Raw genomic sequence first — 18414 nt, forward strand, 5'->3', positions numbered from 1 at the left:
TTTCAGGTGGTTTTTGTGCTGTAGTGTTCTGTTGGTCCACTTCCAGGATCAGCTCAGCTTGTTCAACCCTCCTCATGTTAGAAACAGTCCTGGTAAGTTACTGAAACTCTGACAGACGCTCATTCACTTTCTGGAGTTAATGTTCAGATTGATGCAGTTAGCTTAGCATCAACACTGCAACAACTAGCCTGGCTCTGTGACAAAACCCACCTAGCAGCTTCTCTAAAACTCAGTTTAAGTCTTATGTTAAATTAGACTTTTGATACAATCAAACGACACAACGTTAATACAAAAATGTGTTTATTGGTTTGGTACATTTGGCGTAAAGTTTGTGATTTGAACATGTTTTAATCAACTGAGCAGGTGAAACTCAGACGCTTCACATTACAGCCATGTAGAGAAAATCAATCCCTCCTGATCAACCCGTGTTAAATGAGCCAGACGTAGAAATCATCGAAGTGAAGTCCTGTCCGAGTCTAAAGCCTGAATGTTTCTGTAACAGTCGGCAGCAAATGAACCTTCAGCATCAAGTGTTAGCAGACATGAGTTAACGGCGGCGCTCGGCCCGGGCGGCTCCTGTCGTCGGGTCGTCGGGTCGTCCCGTCCTCAGATCCTCTTCATGCCGCGAGCCATCAGGCAGGCGAACACCGTCATCACCATCTTAGGTTTGACCTCCACCAGGTCCTCAGGCAGCGCGTACACCCGGGCGCCAATCTTTCTTGCCATGGAGATGGCGTACCTGGAAACACATGGCGACAGGTGAGGAGGGGGGGGGGGGGGGGTAGTGTGTGTGTGTGTGTGTGTGTGTGTGGGGGTGGGGGGGGCGGAAGTGTGTGTGTGTGTGTGTGGGGGTGGGGGGGGCGGAAGTGTGTGTGTGTGTGTGTGTGTGTGTGTGGGTGGGGGGGGTGGAAGTGTGTGTGTGTGTGTGTGTGTGTGTGTGGGTGGGGGGGGCGGAAGTGTGTGTGTGTGTGTGTGTGTGTGTGTGTGGGTGGGGGGGGGCGGAAGTGTGTGTGTTGGGGGGGGCGGGGGGGGGCGGAAGTGTGTGTGTGTGTGTGGGGGGGGGGGGGGCGGAAGTGTGTGTGGGGGGGGGGCGGAAGTGTGTGTGTGTGGGGGGGGGGGGCGGAAGTGTGTGTGTGTGGGGGGGGGGGGGCGGAAGTGTGTGTGTGTGTGTGGGGGGGGGCGGAAGTGTGTGTGTGTGTGGGGGGGGGGGGGCGGAAGTGTGTGTGTGTGTGGGGGGGGGGGGGGCGGGTGTGTGTGTGTGTGGGGGGGGGGCGGGTGTGTGTGTGTGTGGGGCGGGTGTGTGTGTGGGGGGGGCGGAAGGGTGTGTGTGGGGGGGGGGCGGAAGTGTGTGTGCGTGTGTGTGTGTGTGTGTGGGGGGGGGGGGGGCGGGTGTGTGTGGGGGGGGGGGGCGGAAGTGTGTGTGGGGGGGGGGGGCGGAAGTGTGTGTGTGTGTGGGGGGGGGGGCGGAAGTGTGTGTGTGTGTGGGGGGGGGGGGGCGGAAGTGTGTGTGTGTGTGGGGGGGGGGGGGGCGGGTGTGTGTGTGGGGGGGGGGGGGCGGGTGTGTGTGTGGGGGGGGGGGGGCGGGTGTGTGTGTGGGGGGGGGGGGCGGGTGTGTGTGTGTGTGGGGGGGGGGCGGGTGTGTGTGTGTGTGGGGCGGGTGTGTGTGTGGGGGGGGCGGAAGGGTGTGTGTGGGGGGGGGGCGGAAGTGTGTGTGCGTGTGTGTGTGTGTGTGTGGGGGGGGGGGGGGGCGGGTGTGTGTGGGGGGGGGGGGCGGAAGTGTGTGTGCGTGCGCTGACTTGGCGTTGTTGAGCTTCTCCTCCTCCGTCAGGTCTTCGGTCTTCAGCAGGTCGTATCGGATCGATCCGGGCTGGATGGCGTCGATCAGGTCCAGGACCGGCAGACTGCTGCTGATGGAACCGTCCTGCACCAACAGGAGAACGTTTCAGTGATCACAGCATCACTTCAACTCTGTCATGCTACGCTCCTCCTGATTGGTCAGGATATTTTCACACTTTGACCCACTGGAGGGAGCTCAGTGTGATGTCACAGTGTGATTAACAGATTCTAATCACATCCAGGTCAATAAAATATCCTTCAATAATTAGTGTGATTACAGGGTGTGTGTGTGTGTGTGTGTGTGTGTGTGTGTGTGTGTGTGTGTGTGTGTGTGTGTGTGTGTGTGTGTGTGTGTGTGTGTGTGTGTGTCACCTTGAAGCTGCTGATGGTTGGTTTTCCAGCCTGTCTCAGTGTGTCGTTGACCCAGCCCACGATGGTGTCATCATTCACCTTCTGCCCGTCGCCCAGCTCCTCCAGGATGTTCAGGGTGTACCTGAGGACAGACAGGTCATGATGTCACCACACAGGTCATGATGTCACCACACAGGTCATGATGTCACCACAGACTTTTGCAAATTAAATTTAAGAGCTTCATCTTTTTCAAACTGAACTCAGAGTTTTTTAAAGAGCTGCAGCGTCACTTCAACCAGGTCAGAGGTCACACAGGCTCTGACCTCTGACAGACAGGTGAGCAGTGTTGTTACCTCCTCATGAGCTGCCACAGCAGAGCGAGGGTGAGGGTTCGATTCCCTGCGTTCAGGTCCTGACCTGCGATGCCGACCAGGGAGAACTTGGCCTCGTTCTTCCCCAACTCCACCGCGTAGTTACAATTCTCCAACTGTGACACAAACACTCAGATTACTTTAGTTACATGTTAGTTTTAGTTACCACACAAACAGCAGGTGATTTGTTAATTTTTAACGGGGATGGCTCAATGGGAGCACCACCCTGCCCCGACACACGTATGTACGCCTCCCAAAGGACATTGTTGTCGCCTTAACCACAACTGTGATGTTTCTAATTCTCCAGCTCCATTTGGTCCAGTTATCTTCCTCCTCTCCCTGCAACATCTGTCTTTTTATAACTGTATTAAAGTAAATACACCTTTAAACTGTCTGCAGTGGGCTGAGTTTATTCAGGCAGGGTTTCTCATGTTTCTCACAGTTCACTACAGGCAGGGTCATTTTAACATATTATTTTATTATATATTATTTTACATGACCGCTTGGAATTTTTTACCATCTAAATTCCTTGAAGGACACAAAATGAACATTGTGCAAAATAGTAGAGCCCGACCGATTTATCGGCCGATATGAGCCTCTCACAGATATATCGGTATCGGTGTATATATTGTCCGATATGCACCGATATGAAAACCTTATATTTAAAAACTATAATGCAGAAAAACGTTTTGGGTAATTTAAAATCGGTGTAATGACATAGTTTGTCCAGCAGAGTGCGCTTCAGCGGGGGATAAAACAGCTGCTCACTAATGGTTAAACTATAAACCAGCACAAACATGACAGTTTCCAACAGAACACAAGCCGCCATGTTCTGAACAGAGACTGAAAACACTGACAGAAAGTCACATTTTAGTTTATAACAAGCAAACTTGTTGTGCTCCTCCTCTAAAGAGAGACGCTGGGATCCACCGGAAGCTGCTCTATGACGTCGCGTCTGCTACAGGTTTTGTTCCGCCCTCCGCATGACGTCATACCATGAATGTATAAAGAGAACCCAGCGGGAACGTTTCAGAACCGAGCCTTTGGCCTGCCTGATTTTGTTGACTTGCTCAGATTTTGTTGATCTGGTCATTTTTTGTTTTAATGCAATCGGGAGTCTGCGCAGGGTGTTTTATTTAGAAAATTGACCGGATGCTCTATGGTTCCTGTGTCTCTGACTTCCTGCCGGCGCGATCTGCTCTGTGCAGCTTGTTGCGGCTTCCGTCAAAAATCGACCAGGCAGCCGGAACGCAAAGCGGCCGCGCTCGGCTCCGCTGTGCGCCGTCGGTCGCGGCTGCTTGTGATTTGTAACACTTTCTGCTACTAGAGGATGGAGAGTGATGGCAGGCTAACAAAGGGGACGGCGTCCCTCAAATCACCTACTGCACACGAACCAGAAACAGTTCATTTATTCAAGTTAAAGCTGGTCAAAGTACACAGATCATTTACTTCAGTAAAAGTAGAAATACCAGTCTAAAAATACTCTATTACTGTTTCTTAAGTAAAAGTAAAGAAGTATCATCAAATTGTATTTGAAGCATCAAAAGTAAAAGTATTCACTCTGCAGACTGGCTGCTTGAGAGCATTTTAAAGCTGATTAACACTTGAGGTACTTGTGGAGTATTTCTACTTCACTATACGTCCCAGAGAAATACTGCAGTACTTTTATTCAGAAGCTGTAGTTACTTTATTACAAGTCAAAGTCCTGAATTCAAAGTAAAGAAGTATTACCTAAATGTAGTTAGAGTATTTTTGCACAAAGGATTTGAGCACTGCTCATCAACAAATGTTAGCATGCTAACACAGTAAACTTGGCGTCATCATTGTGAGCCTGTTAGCATGCTAATGTTAGCATTTAGCTCCGAGCTTTAGCCTTCAGTTAGCATCGTCGTACCTTCTTCATGTTGCTGCCCAGTTTGGGGTACGGAGGTTTGTTGACTCTGTCCCAGTTCACCGGGACCTTTATCTTCTCGTACAGCTGGAAGATCACCAGGGCGTCATCGATGTCTCTGTGACACACACACACACACACACACACACACACACACACACACACACACACACACACACACACACACACAGGTCACTCTTACGTCATATTATCAGGTGTTTTGTTCCACCTGCTGCTGATTTTTTGAGCTGAGGGTTCATCACTGAGGATGTAGCCGCTCCAGATGTGAGCAGGTGAATCAATCTGTAGTCAGAGTGGTGCCGTTCTTACGCGTAGAGGTGGTTCACTCGAGGATTCACTCCCAGAGAGTTCATCCAGTTCCTGAAGGTTCGCTCCTCCCTCGTTTCACCTGCAGGAGGAAACATCAGTGAAGACAGCTGGCTTCATTTTTATAGCATATTTCATAGGATTATTATGTTGTTGTATTTGTAAGTAATCTAATCTGAGAAGTAACTAGTAGCAGAGTAAAAGTACTTCCTGACATGAAGTGGAGTAGAAGTAGTGTAACTACTCAGGAGTGTGACGGACCTTCGATGGAGCTCCAGTCGATGTCCTGGTTCTCGGGTTTCTTCAGAGCCGGGTACTTGTTGAACAGGTTGGCGACAAACGCCAGGTTGAGTTTGGGGTTGCCACGGACAACGTCTGTGGGCATGACGAACTGTCTGCAGCCGAGCCGGTCGGCCTGATCCAACATGCACTCTGCTCGCTTCAGGTCCTCTTTCTCCTGCAGAGAGACGACGAGGACGTCAACACGTGTTGATATGAAATATTATTACTCCTTTAAATAATAAACGACGAGTCTCACTCTGAGCCCCGACATGTCGATGGCGATGGGGGGGATCCCCTCGTCGTCTCCTTTAGGTGCCACCTGGTTCAGCAGGTTGTAGTACGCCTTCGAGTCCTGAAACACACACACAGTTTCAGAAACAGTCTCACACATGAGAACAGACTGAAGGGATTTGACCTCTGACAGAAGAAATAATCAAACCTTGATGTCAGAGCTGAAGTTATTGATCCTGCCAGCACCGGCCTCCTCCAGGTGATAGTTGGCCCAGCGCAGCAGCAGCTCCTCAGGGGACAGCTTCATCAGATCCTCCAGAGACTCTCCATCACGCAGCAGAGCCACCAGAGCTGCACGCACACACGCACACGCACACGCACACGCACACACACACACACACACACGCACACACGCACACACACGCACACACACACGTTCAGATTTATTCCACTCTCATCTCTTCAAAGTTAATATGAAGTTGTAGCCTGCAGTCAGTTAGCTTAGCTTAGCACAAAGACTGGAAACAGAGGGAAACAGCTAGCCTGGCTCTGTTCAAAGGTAATAAAACTCCACCAATCAGCAGCTCTAAATCTCCTCATTAACATAATATATCTTGCTTTTAGAGTAAAAACAAGTTGTAGATTTACATTTGGGACTATTTCTTGTCCGGGTGCAGTGACTTCCTGGAGCCTCTGCTAGTTGCAAGTAATCAAACAAAAATAACTGCTTCTGGTTGGTGGATTTTTAGACCAAGCCAGGCTAGCAGTTCCTTCTGTTCCAGTCTTCATGCTAAGCTAATCTAACAAGCCTAGCTTTAGCTTCACAGTCACTGTCCAGACTTCAGTGGTGTTGATTTTCTCATCTCTCTCAGCAAGAAAGCAAATGAGAACGACTCTAAAGTCTGAGAACACAGTCAGTTTTATAAGACGAGTGCTGTTCTTATTATTCTGTCCATGTAGATATATACCAAGAGATGGACACACACACACACACACACACACACACACACCTTCGTTCTTGCTGAGCTCGATGTCGGCGAACAGTCCGATCTTGATGACCTGCCACAGCAGACCCAGGACCAGGTGCTGCCGTCCCTCCTTCAGGTCCTCCGCCCCGATGTTGACCACGTGGCAGCCGATGGCAGACGCAGAGTTCAGGGCCAGGTTCAGGTTCTCCTGTTGGATCGGACAGAACCACACGGGATGTAAAGACATGTACAGATGATGTCATCAGACTGCCTCAGACTTCCTGTCAGTCTCACCTGGATGGTGAAAGGTGTGAGCTTCTTCTTGTTGATGGTTCTCTCGTCGATGGTGTCGGGCACCGACAGGTTGATCATCTTACTGACGGGTGACAGGTGACACGTTGGACAGTTAGCAGGCGTTCACACAATAAAACAGCGTGACATCACTTGAAACAAGACTGCAGCATTTTGGGAAATACACTTTTTACTTTGTTCCTCAGAGGATCTTCAGATTGATGCTCTCTGCTCTTTAAAGCTAAAGCCAGCAGAAGGTTAGCTTAGCTTAGCATAAAGACTGGAAACAGCCAGAGTAAGAAACTCTGCCAGCGGCTCTACAGCTCATTAATTAACACGTTACATCTTGTTTCTTTACTCTGTTTGTATCTGGTTCATGTGAGGAGACCAGAACACTAATATAAAACTAAACTTAAACAAGATATCACATTCGTCTGTGAGCTTACCATTACACAGAACCAGGCTAGCTGTTTCCAGCCTTTATGCTAAGCTAAGCTAACTACCTCCTGACTCCAGATCTGTGATGAATACACACATAAGAGAATTTTCTAAATTGTTCAACTACCCCTGGAACAATGGCCGCCTGTCAGGGTTAATCAGAGTGAACTTGATTTTTTCCAGTCGTTATGCTAAGCTAGGCTAACATGCTGCTGTATTATAATGTGAGTGGAATGGATGTGACCACCTGACTCTCAGTGAAAGAGCGAGGAAGCAGCTTGTCGTTGTGAACAGATCAGACAGTTTTAAAGCAGAAGGTACCAGAGGACGATGCCGTCTCCCATGCCGGTGAACAGGTCGTTGGTGGAAGGATCCATGGGCAGAACATGTTTACAGTCTCCGTCCTTCTCCAGAGCTTTGTTGATCCAGTTCACAAAGGCCACCTTCTCCTCCTCTGCAGAGGGAAGACATCACACATCAGAACACAGCCAACATCTGTCTGATCCGTCAGAGACAGAACAACCATCAACGTCTCCTCTGGGTTTATAAAACGTCTCATAATGCTCAGAGCTTCTGTTGATCACTTCATACGTTCTGTCACCAGAACCTCAGAATTCAATCCAATCCACTGAATCCAACAGTCGCTCTCGTTATCAACACATCTGATGATTATCAGTTCATAGTTTTCACAGAATGTCAGACGTCTTATAACTCATGATGCTGCTTATTTAAATAGATGACTTAATGCTGATCAACTGATTGACTGATTGATTGATTGATCGGATCTGATGTATGATGAGCAGAACCTGAGTATGAGTGCTGGGTGCCCGTCTGCTCCGATGTTCCCGCCACGCTACAGATTCCCTCCTTCTTATTGATCGCCTTCCTGAAGGTCTTGGCCACCTCGCTGCTCTTCAGCCCGTGAACGATCTGAACGTGACACAGAAACAGTACTGAACGTGTTGATGCCACAGACGGGTCGGAGAGGAGAACAGGCTCGCTGACTGACCGCTGAGGGTCCAGACAGAACCGTCACCTACAGAAACATGTTGAGTCTGCGCCAGTCAGCTGATCAGACGTCACGTGTTTCACAACAACAGTACATTTACTCGACTACTGTCCCGAGTCCAACCTGCAAATATTTATATTTAATGCAACGTTCTGATGAAATACAAAGTACTACAATACTGTTAAATATTGAAGTTCTGGACTTCAGTGTGTACTTTTACTGCTGATACTTTGACTACAAGAGGCTGATAATAGTACTGCACTCTCACCTCAGTACTGCAGAGCTGTGTGAGTACTTTAACTGAAGTTTATCATGTGAGTACTTTAACTGAAGTAAATCATGTGAGTACTTTAACTGAAGTTAATCATGTGAGTACTTTAACTGAAGTAAATCATGTGAGTACTTTAACTGAAGTTAATCATGTGAGTACTTTAACTGAAGTTTATCATGTGAGTACTTTAACTGAAGTAAATCATGTGAGTACTTTAACTGAAGTTAATCATGTGAGTACTTTAACTGAAGTAAATCATGTGAGTACTTTAACTGAAGTAAATCATGTGAGTACTTTAACTGAAGTTAATCATGTGAGTACTTTAACTGAAGTAAATCATGTGAGTACTTTAACTGAAGTTAATCATGTGAGTACTTTAACTGAAGTTTATCATGTGAGTACTTTAACTGAAGTTAATCATGTGAGTACTTTAACTGAAGTAAATCATGTGAGTACTTTAACTGAAGTTAATCATGTGAGTACTTTAACTGAAGTTAATCATGTGAGTACTTTAACTGAAGTTTATCATGTGAGTACTTTAACTGAAGTAAATCATGTGAGTACTTTAACTGAAGTTAATCATGTGAGTACTTTAACTGAAGTAAATCATGTGAGTACTTTAACTGAAGTAAATCATGTGAGTACTTTAACTGAAGTTAATCATGTGAGTACTTTAACTGAAGTAAATCATGTGAGTACTTTAACTGAAGTTAATCATGTGAGTACTTCAGAGTCACTCAGTGATTCTGTCAACACTAAATATTTATATATATTTAACATAATAAAGATAAAAATATCAGGTTGTGTCCAACGAGTAGATTTAAAACCCACGAGACGATGAACAACAGAAGAAGAATCCTGACACTGTGTTGGTCTGCGTGACCTTTGACCTGCGGCTCACCTGAGTGAAGTCCTGGAAGGTGAGCTGGCTGCTGGTCTTGGTCAGCTCCTGCACGATCTCTCTGACTCTGTATCCGGGCAGAGACAGGTTAGCGGCTCTGAACAGCTCAGTGAGCTCGTCCTTACTGATGAACCCGTTGTTGTCCACGTCTGGAGGAGGAGAGGTCAGAGGTCAGAGGTCAGAGGTCACACACAGGGAACAGACTTCAGTACCACTGTCATACAGGAGGCCCGTTATCTTCAGTTAAACCTCGAGCGGTTCGTCTTACTGAACTCTGTGGGTTCAAACAGCTCTGACAGTCTGACCTGGGATCAGTCCGTCTCAGGACCACCAGGTTCATTTACAGCTAAATATTCTGATATCTGATTCTCCTCTTAGTTGAATAAAAACAGGTCAGTAGTTTGAAGACTGGAGAAGAGACGCCCTCAGGATCATTTATACGATCAGACACAGTGCACAAAGAGCGTCAGTAACAGGAAGTGACATCAGCCTCAGTTCTCTTACCGATCTTAGAGAAGGCCTCTCTGAGCTCCTCCTCCTCCTCTGGAGAGATGGTCACGGGGGCGGCCATGTCAGATCCTGAAACTGACAAGATAGCCTGCGATTAGATAGAGAACTTTATGAATCCCAGAGGGGAAATGAGGTTATCAAAGCAGCGAGGACACTCGAGTACAAATACAATCACAGAAATAGAAACAGTAAAGTGAGCAGAGACATGTTGAGTGCAGCAGAGAAGGAGGAAGTGATGACACTCCTGATTCTGGTCACACTTCTCACTTCTGCTGCTCTTCACTTCCTGCTGCTGCTCTTCACTTCCTGTCTGACAGAACAGTGTTGGTCTGTTCCTGCTCGGTGTGATCAGATCTGATCGCCTGCAGGACACACAGGAGGAACAACAGCCTTCACTTGTCTGTCTGAGTCCTGATGGACAGAACCAGGTCGGACAATCCCCCCAGAAAACAACAATAAATAAATATAATTATTATATTATATGTATTATAAATAAAATCCCTCAGCAGCCTGAAATGACTCCGTCTCTCCAGATCAAAGTTGAGCGGTTCAACGTGTCACATCACATCACAGACAACCAACAGATCACAAAGTCACTTTTTCCCCCGTTGAAGTGTTGAAGTGGAACGACTTCATGTGTGCAGCCAGTCTCAGGTTCAACTGGAGAACAGGTTCACACTCAGAGCTGATGTCAAACAATCTGGACTGAAAGGTCCAATTAACACCAATGAATAGTTCTTGTACCACCTGGAGACATGAGAGCAGAAGAGACTCAACAATATAATGTTCAGAGAGACGAGCTGCAGAGGAGGAAGAGAGAAGAGATCACATGACCTCGTTTATTTCAGTCCGATGATTCACTGAGTGTGTGTGTGCGTGCGCGTGTGTGTGTGTGTAGGCAGGGTTTACATGAACACACACATCATAAAGAAAGAGGATGTTAAGAAAGAGTTGGTTTGTTACAGAAGATTTCATCCTGATTCAACTTCCTGCAGCTGCAGCAACAACCAGCTGACGTCACGTCGCTGATGTTCATCACTTCATCTGCAGATGTTCATCACTTCATGGGTCATGTGTGTGTGTGTGTGTGTGTGTGTGTGTGTGTGTGTTTGTTTGTTTGGGGGGTGGGTTGTGTGCTCCTCTGTAACGGACCTGAGGAACAACAACCGGTGACTTCAGTTCCTCCTGATGCACCGAGCACTGCAGCTACTGATGATGTATGAAGCTAGCATGTAGCAAGTAGCACTGTTAGCATGTAGTTCATTTACCAAACAGAGTAAACTTTCACACATCAGCTTCATATTAATAATTAATTAATAATGTTTCTGAGTTCAGACTAAACATGAAACTGACAAGTCTTCTGATATTTAATCACTTCCTGTCAGTCAAACTTCTCAGGAACTACAAGATTTATTTTATCTTTGACATCAAGTCCATCAGAGTCACACACTCAGTATGTGTGTGTGTGTGTGTGTGTGTGTGTGTGTGTGTGTGTGTGTGTGTGTGTGTGTGTGTGTGTATATACATATATATACACACACATCTATATATATATAGATGTGTATATATATAGAGGTGTATATATATATACACCTCTATATATATACACATCTATATATATATATATATAGATGTGTATATATATATATATAGATGTGTATATATATATATATATATATATAGATGTGTATATATATAGATGTGTATATATATATACACCTCTATATATATACACATCTATATATATATAGATGTGTATATATATATATATATACACATCTATATATATACACATCTATATATATATAGATGTGTATATATATATATATATATATAGATGTGTATATATATATATAGATGTGTGTGTATATATACATATATATACACACACACATCTATATATATATAGATGTGTATATATATAGATGTGTATATATATAGATGTGTGTGTGTGTATATATACACACACACACATCTATATATATATATAGATGTGTATATATATACACATCTATATATATACACACATCTATATATATATATAGATGTGTGTATATATATATAGGTGTGTATATAGATGATTAAAGCAGATGTGTGGTGAGTGGTGCAGCAGACGACAGAGGCACAGATGACACTTGGCTGTGAGACTGACTGTGTTGAACCTTCAGATGTTGTGATGAGTGAAATGACTCAGTGTGACAGCAGCAGGATGTGACTGAGTCCTTAAACGCATCACAACCAACAGCTACAGCCCAACATAGAGACGTGTTAGTGTTCGTGGTTCTACTGGACCTCTGACCCATGATTCACTGCTCTCTCTCATGTTTCCTCTGTTTCATTGGATGTTATTTTTCATCACTGTATTAATGTTGGATTTGGTTCACGTGGATCCAATAAAACACTTCAGTTGTGTTCTGTGCGCTGCAGCTCTACTGTGAGGGTCAGTGGTTTGATTCCCAGCAGAGCCATTAATCAATTAACTGACCAGTGGTCAGCTGATCGATCAATAACTGACTGTAACTGTGAGTTGCAGCTCTGGAGGAAACTGAACTGGACCCGTTAAGCCACATCGTGACGAAACCAGAGAATCTCAGAGGGTGTGAACGAAGACGAGCCGAGAACACGAGGACGGTTTCAAAAAACCGTCAAACATTAATCACTTCACGACAAACCTTCTGACTCTGAACAGACGTGAGACACAGCGAGCGTCAATCAGAAGATATTTGAATCATTAATTAATCAGATTAATTAATCAGATTGATTAATATTATTTATTAATCATATTGATTAATATGATTAATTAATCAGATTAATTAATCAGATTGATTAATATGATTAATTAATCGTATCATCTATAAAAGATCAACAAACAAAAAATGTTTTGTTTCAAGTCAAACTCTTCATTTACCGTCACAAAGAAAATCCACGTCTGAAGTTTGAACTGAATGATTCATCGTCATCATTCAAATAATGAACAAACTTTCTTTTGATTGATCGACTGATTAAACAGAACAACTGGACCTTCTGATGAGAACAAGCAGCAGAACACAAACACTGAAGCAGAACTATCAGACCGTATTAAGTTCACTACTTGAGTAAATGTACTTAGTTACTTTGCACCACAGGTTGTCAGTGAACTTCCATATTAGTCGCTGTGAGTGACTGAAGAGCATGTGACTGAATCATCCGAGCAGAGGCCGCGGCCCGCTCAGCAACACGTGGACCGCGTCTCCTCGGACCTGCTCAGCACCAAGTATCACAACTAAAAGTATCACAACTAAAAGTATCACAACTAAAAGTATCACAACTAAAAGTATCACAACTAAAAGTATCACAACTTATAAAGTATCACAACTAAAAGTATCACAACTTATAAAGTATCACAACTAAAAGTATCACAACTAAAAGTATCACAACTAAAAGTATCACAACTTATAAAGTATCACAACTAAAAGTATCACAACTAAAAGTATCACAACTAAAAGTATCACAACTTATAAAGTATCACAACTAAAAGTATCACAACTAAAAGTATCACAACTTATAAAGTATCAGAGCTTATAAAGTATCAGAGCTTGTGAAGTATCAGAGCTTATAAAGTATCAGAGCTTATAAAGTATCAGAGCTTGTGAAGTATCACAACTTATAAAGTATCAGAGCTTATAAAGTATCAGAGCTTATAAAGTATCAGAGCTTATAAAGTATCAGAGCTTATAAAGTATCACAACTTATAAAGTATCAGAGCTTGTGAAGTATCAGAGCTTGTGATGTGCAGCACACTCAGCTTGTGGGGTTTCAGCAGTTGAAGTGAGGCTGACCACAGCTTCCTGTTCAGCAGCTCTGCAGAGGTTTAACTTCTCCTTCCTCCTGCAGCCTCGCTGCCTCCAGCTACTCTCAACTTCACTCTACAACTTTTAAATGACTTCTGACAAACACACGAAGTTACAACATCAGCAGAAACATCGAACTTTTCTCTCTGTTCTTCTTCTGTTGTTCTTCTGTTGTTCTCTGTGTTTGAGGAGCGACACGATTAACGAGCTCAGCAGAGCTGACGGTGAACACAGCTCACATCTGGATCATTACAATGTAGTATGAAGGAATAATGCAACAACATGACATCACACACACACACACACACACACACACACACACACACACACACACACACACACACACACACACACACACAGTAACACTGTCACACACACACACACACACAGTAACACTGTCACACACACATACAGAATAAAGGCCTCCCCTCAGGTGTGTCTCATCCCACCGCGATGCCTTCAGGAACACCTGTGTGAGGAGAAAACTCTGATCTGTGAGTTACCTGAGAGGTGAGCGGGAGGCTGCAGGTGTCTGTCTGTCCGTCTGTTCCTCGGCTCGTCCGTCTGCTGCTCACTTCTCCACAGGCAGCGCGCTGAGTCGGCTCTGAAGCAGGGCGACAACGCATCTATTCAAATCTACGAGGAAGGAAGTGACACATCACCAGAGACAGGAATGAAAGCGTTTTGTCTTTATAAGGCAATGAGGCCGCTAGTGAAGGTGAGCCCCCGCTGAGGGCCAGGACCGGTTCAGAGACCCGTTTTATGGTTTCAGAGCGTCGTCAGGACGAGCGGCAGGTTCAGGTGTCACACACTGAAATCTGATCAGCAGCTTCACTCGATCATTTTAAAGGCTGCAGCGTTTATTATAAAACACTGTGTGGTTTCATCTGCTCCTGTGGAGTCACCTGGTCTCCACAACGTAAACCTGCAGACTCTCTGGAGTTAAAGCAGAAGATCAGACTGGAGTTAAAGCAGAAGATCAGACTCTCTGGAGTTAAAGCAGAAGATCAGACTCTCTGGAGTTAAAGCAGAAGATCAGACTGGAGATAAAGCAGAAGATCAGACTGGAGATAAAGCAGAAGATCAGACTGGAGATAAAGCAGAAGATCAGACTCTCTGGAGTTAAAGCAGAAGATCAGACTGGAGATAAAGCAGAAGATCAGACTGGAGATAAAGCAGAAGATCAGACTGGAGATAAAGCAGAAGATCAGACTCTGGAGTTAAAGCAGAAGATCAGACTCTGGAGATAAAGCAGAAGATCAGACTCTGGAGATAAAGCAGAAGATCAGACTCTGGAGATAAAGCAGAAGATCAGACTCTGGAGATAAAGCAGAAGATCAGACTCTCTGGAGTTAAAGCAGAAGATCAGACTCTGGAGATAAAGCAGAAGATCAGACTCTGGAGATAAAGCAGAAGATCAGACTCTCTGGAGATAAAGCAGAAGATCAGACTCTCTGGAGATAAAGCAGAAGATCAGACTGGAGTTAAAGCAGAAGATCAGACTCTCTGGAGATAAAGCAGAAGATCAGACTGGAGATAAAGCAGAAGATCAGACTGGAGTTAAAGCAGAAGATCAGACTCTGGAGATAAAGCAGAAGATCAGACTCTCTGGAGATAAAGCAGAAGATCAGACTGGAGATAAAGCAGAAGATCAGACTGGAGTTAAAGCAGAAGATCAGACTCTGGAGATAAAGCAGAAGATCAGACTCTGGAGATAAAGCAGAAGATCAGACTCTGGAGATAAAGCAGAAGATCAGACTATCTGGAGATAAAGCAGAAGATCAGACTCTGGAGATAAAGCAGAAGATCAGACTCTCTGGAGATAAAGCAGAAGATCAGACTCTGGAGATAAAGCAGAAGATCAGACTCTGGAGATAAAGCAGAAGATCAGACTGGAGATAAAGCAGAAGATCAGACTCTCTGGAGTTAAAGCAGAAGATCAGACTGGAGATAAAGCAGAAGATCAGACTGGAGATAAAGCAGAAGATCAGACTCTGGAGTTAAAGCAGAAGATCAGACTCTGGAGTTAAAGCAGAAGATCAGACTGGAGATAAAGCAGAAGATCAGACTGGAGATAAAGCAGAAGATCAGACTCTGGAGATAAAGCAGAAGATCAGACTGGAGATAAAGCAGAAGATCAGACTGGAGATAAAGCAGAAGATCAGACTCTGGAGATAAAGCAGAAGATCAGACTCTGGAGATAAAGCAGAAGATCAGACTCTGGAGATAAAGCAGAAGATCAGACTCTGGAGATAAAGCAGAAGATCAGACTGGAGATAAAGCAGAAGATCAGACTCTGGAGATAAAGCAGAAGATCAGACTCTGGAGTTAAAGCAGAAGATCAGACTCTGGAGATAAAGCAGAAGATCAGACTCTGGAGATAAAGCAGAAGATCAGACTCTGGAGATAAAGCAGAAGATCAGACTCTCTGGAGTTAAAGCAGAAGATCAGACTCTGGAGAGTCAGTGAAAGAGTCCAGACCATCAGCTGGTGGCTGATGGTCCTGATTCTGGACCTCGGTCCTGATTCTGGACCTTGGTCCTGATTCTGGACCTCTGAGCTCTGGACTCACTTTGTATTTTCTGCCTAATGAACCAGATATTAACTTAATATTTATTTTATTTAACTGAATTCTATTTGAGCTTTTTTTCACCTGAGCTGATTATTGATCATTATTATTGATTATTGCAGCTCCGGTTACCATGGTGATGGACTGTGTGGAGGTGAGTCAACCTTCTGTCTTCATCACCAACTGTTCACTGTCACAATCACTGCAAGGCTAACAGAGCTAACGAAGCTAACATCAGCCAGGGCAGCCGGACTCACCTGTGGACCTCAGGTAACTTCAGGTGTTCTCTATGCTGACGTCATCCTCGCACTGTAGACTGTGTGTCACAGCTGCTCTCATCATCTCTGTTCAAACGGCTCTGTTTGTGTGTTTGTGTGTTTGTTTGTGTGTTTGTTTGTTTGTCGGCTTCAGGCACACCTGGCTATGCTAACAGTACCGAGCTAGCTAGTTGATCCACCTGAGTTTGGGCCAATCAGGAGCAGGTGTGGAGTTTGAGACCAGACTGAGCTGATTGGTTGATTTCTGTCCGTCACGTGAGAGACGGCGGAGGAGGATGACGACATACACGTGCACGCAAACGCAAACGCGGGCACACACGCGCGAGTCTTATGGTGCGTTGCACGGTGAACTCGGAACTCGGGAAAAACGACCACTGTCACGGAAAAGTGCAACGGAACTAAAACTGGGTCAAGATCCGTGTAGTCAGGGTTGAGCGACACAGGTGACGTCACAGCAGCGGCGCACACAGTGACCAGGTAGTGTTGACCTCTTCAGGTAAGTGTCCTGAGCTGTTACATCAGCTGCTGCTGTGAGCTTCACACTTTCAATTCAAACAGCTGTTAACGACCGCTTTTAGTTTGGAAATTCCGATTTCTGACGTGCACAGGAACGCACCATAAGTTCTGGGATTGACGGTTGCTAAGGCCGTTGTTAAGGAGTCTGTTCAACGGGAAACCGAAAAGATAAAACATAAAACATAAAAGATAAAAGATAAAAGATAAAAGATAAAACATAAAAGATAAAAGATAAAACATAAAAGATAAAAGATAAAACATGTCCGCAGCTAATGATGATCTTATTACTTTTGTTTGATAATTAACTGTTGCTGGTTTTAATGAAGGAGCCGCAGAACTGACGCTATGTTAGCTAGGTTAGCTATGTTAGCCGATGACCGCGTTAGTAGCGTTAGCTTAGCTAGCTAACTTATAAGTTATGCCTCCAGTAAAGCTCTTTTTTATATACAAATATTATGAGTCATAACTCCACATTAGTTAACAGCTGTTACTGTGACAGGTGGAAGAAATGCTCAGATATTTTATTATTTGTTTTTTATTAATAACTCTTTATAAGAAACAGTCCTGTATTCAGAAATATACTAAAAGTACCAAAAGTAAAAGTCCTCATTATAATAGTGTTAGTTAGTAGAATAAAACTGGCTGAACAAAGAAAATAAATGTGTGAAGCTATTCTGAAACAGGCCCCAAGTATCCATATAGTCAAATATCAGCTGATGACCAATCAATCCATCAATCATCAGCTGATGACCAATCAATCCATCAATCCATCAGTGAAGCTTCACAGTTCCATCATACTGCTCCCAGTAACTCATATCAGAATAAAGAGCTGTGATGAACATCAGAGACTCCTGATGGTCCTGATGGTGCTGATGGTCCTGATGGTGCTGATGGTCCTGATGGTCCTGATGGTGCTGATGGTGCTGATGGTCCTGATGGTCCTGATGGTGCTGATGGTCCTGATGGTCCTGATGGTGCTGATGGTCCTGATGGTCCTGATGGTGCTGATGGTCCTGATGGTGCTGATGGTCCTGATGGTCCTGATGGTGCTGATGGTGCTGATGGTGCTGATGGTCCTGTCCAGAGCCTCGGGTCAACCACGTCTCATCTGAATCTTCTCAAACCTTCTCAACCGTCCTCTGAAAAGCTTCATTATCTGTTAGGATGTATTTATTTATTGTTTTATGATTTATTGTGAATTACAGACTTTGGCTCATCGTTGGCCTGAGTTAGACTGAGCTGATAGTTCAGTTGGGTCCCGTCAACTTCACTAGTTCACAAGCTTTATCTCATGTATTTAATCCGTACACATGACAACACGTAGCACATCTCCTGTAACACTGCGACATGTTTCACACGTCAGCGTTTTGTACAGTCACACAAAGCTGATACAACATGTCAGTGAGCGTTGGAGGTGCAGGTGGCTCATGTTGTGACCTCTGGACAGAGCCAGGCTGTGTCCTGCTCACCAGAAGGTCAAAAGCTCTGAAACATACAGACTCAGACCAAAAGTCAACAGAGGAAATCAGTGCAGTCAGCAGCAG

The 18414-nt window shown here is 44.7% G+C and overlaps 1 protein-coding gene across 1 annotated transcript; it reads right to left on the reverse strand.

Moving 5' to 3' along the window:
* Window positions 1-283: 283 nt before the first annotated feature.
* lcp1 (lymphocyte cytosolic protein 1 (L-plastin)) lies at window positions 284-14105 on the reverse strand. The gene is made up of 16 exons (XM_073473576.1): window positions 14011-14105; window positions 9672-9752; window positions 9168-9316; window positions 7793-7916; window positions 7308-7440; window positions 6552-6633; window positions 6300-6465; window positions 5498-5640; window positions 5315-5410; window positions 5038-5233; window positions 4780-4858; window positions 4453-4567; window positions 2541-2674; window positions 2209-2329; window positions 1797-1921; window positions 284-739 (listed from the first exon to the last, which is right to left on the reverse strand). The coding sequence occupies exons 2-16, from the start codon at window positions 9736-9738 to the stop codon at window positions 607-609; spliced, it is 1863 nt and encodes a 620-aa protein (XP_073329677.1). The 5' UTR covers window positions 9739-9752; window positions 14011-14105; the 3' UTR covers window positions 284-606.
* Between the last annotated feature and the right edge of the window lie 4309 nt (window positions 14106-18414).

Source organism: Pagrus major, chromosome 9, assembly GCF_040436345.1.
Source record: "Pagrus major chromosome 9, Pma_NU_1.0".
Lineage (NCBI taxonomy): Eukaryota > Metazoa > Chordata > Actinopteri > Spariformes > Sparidae > Pagrus > Pagrus major.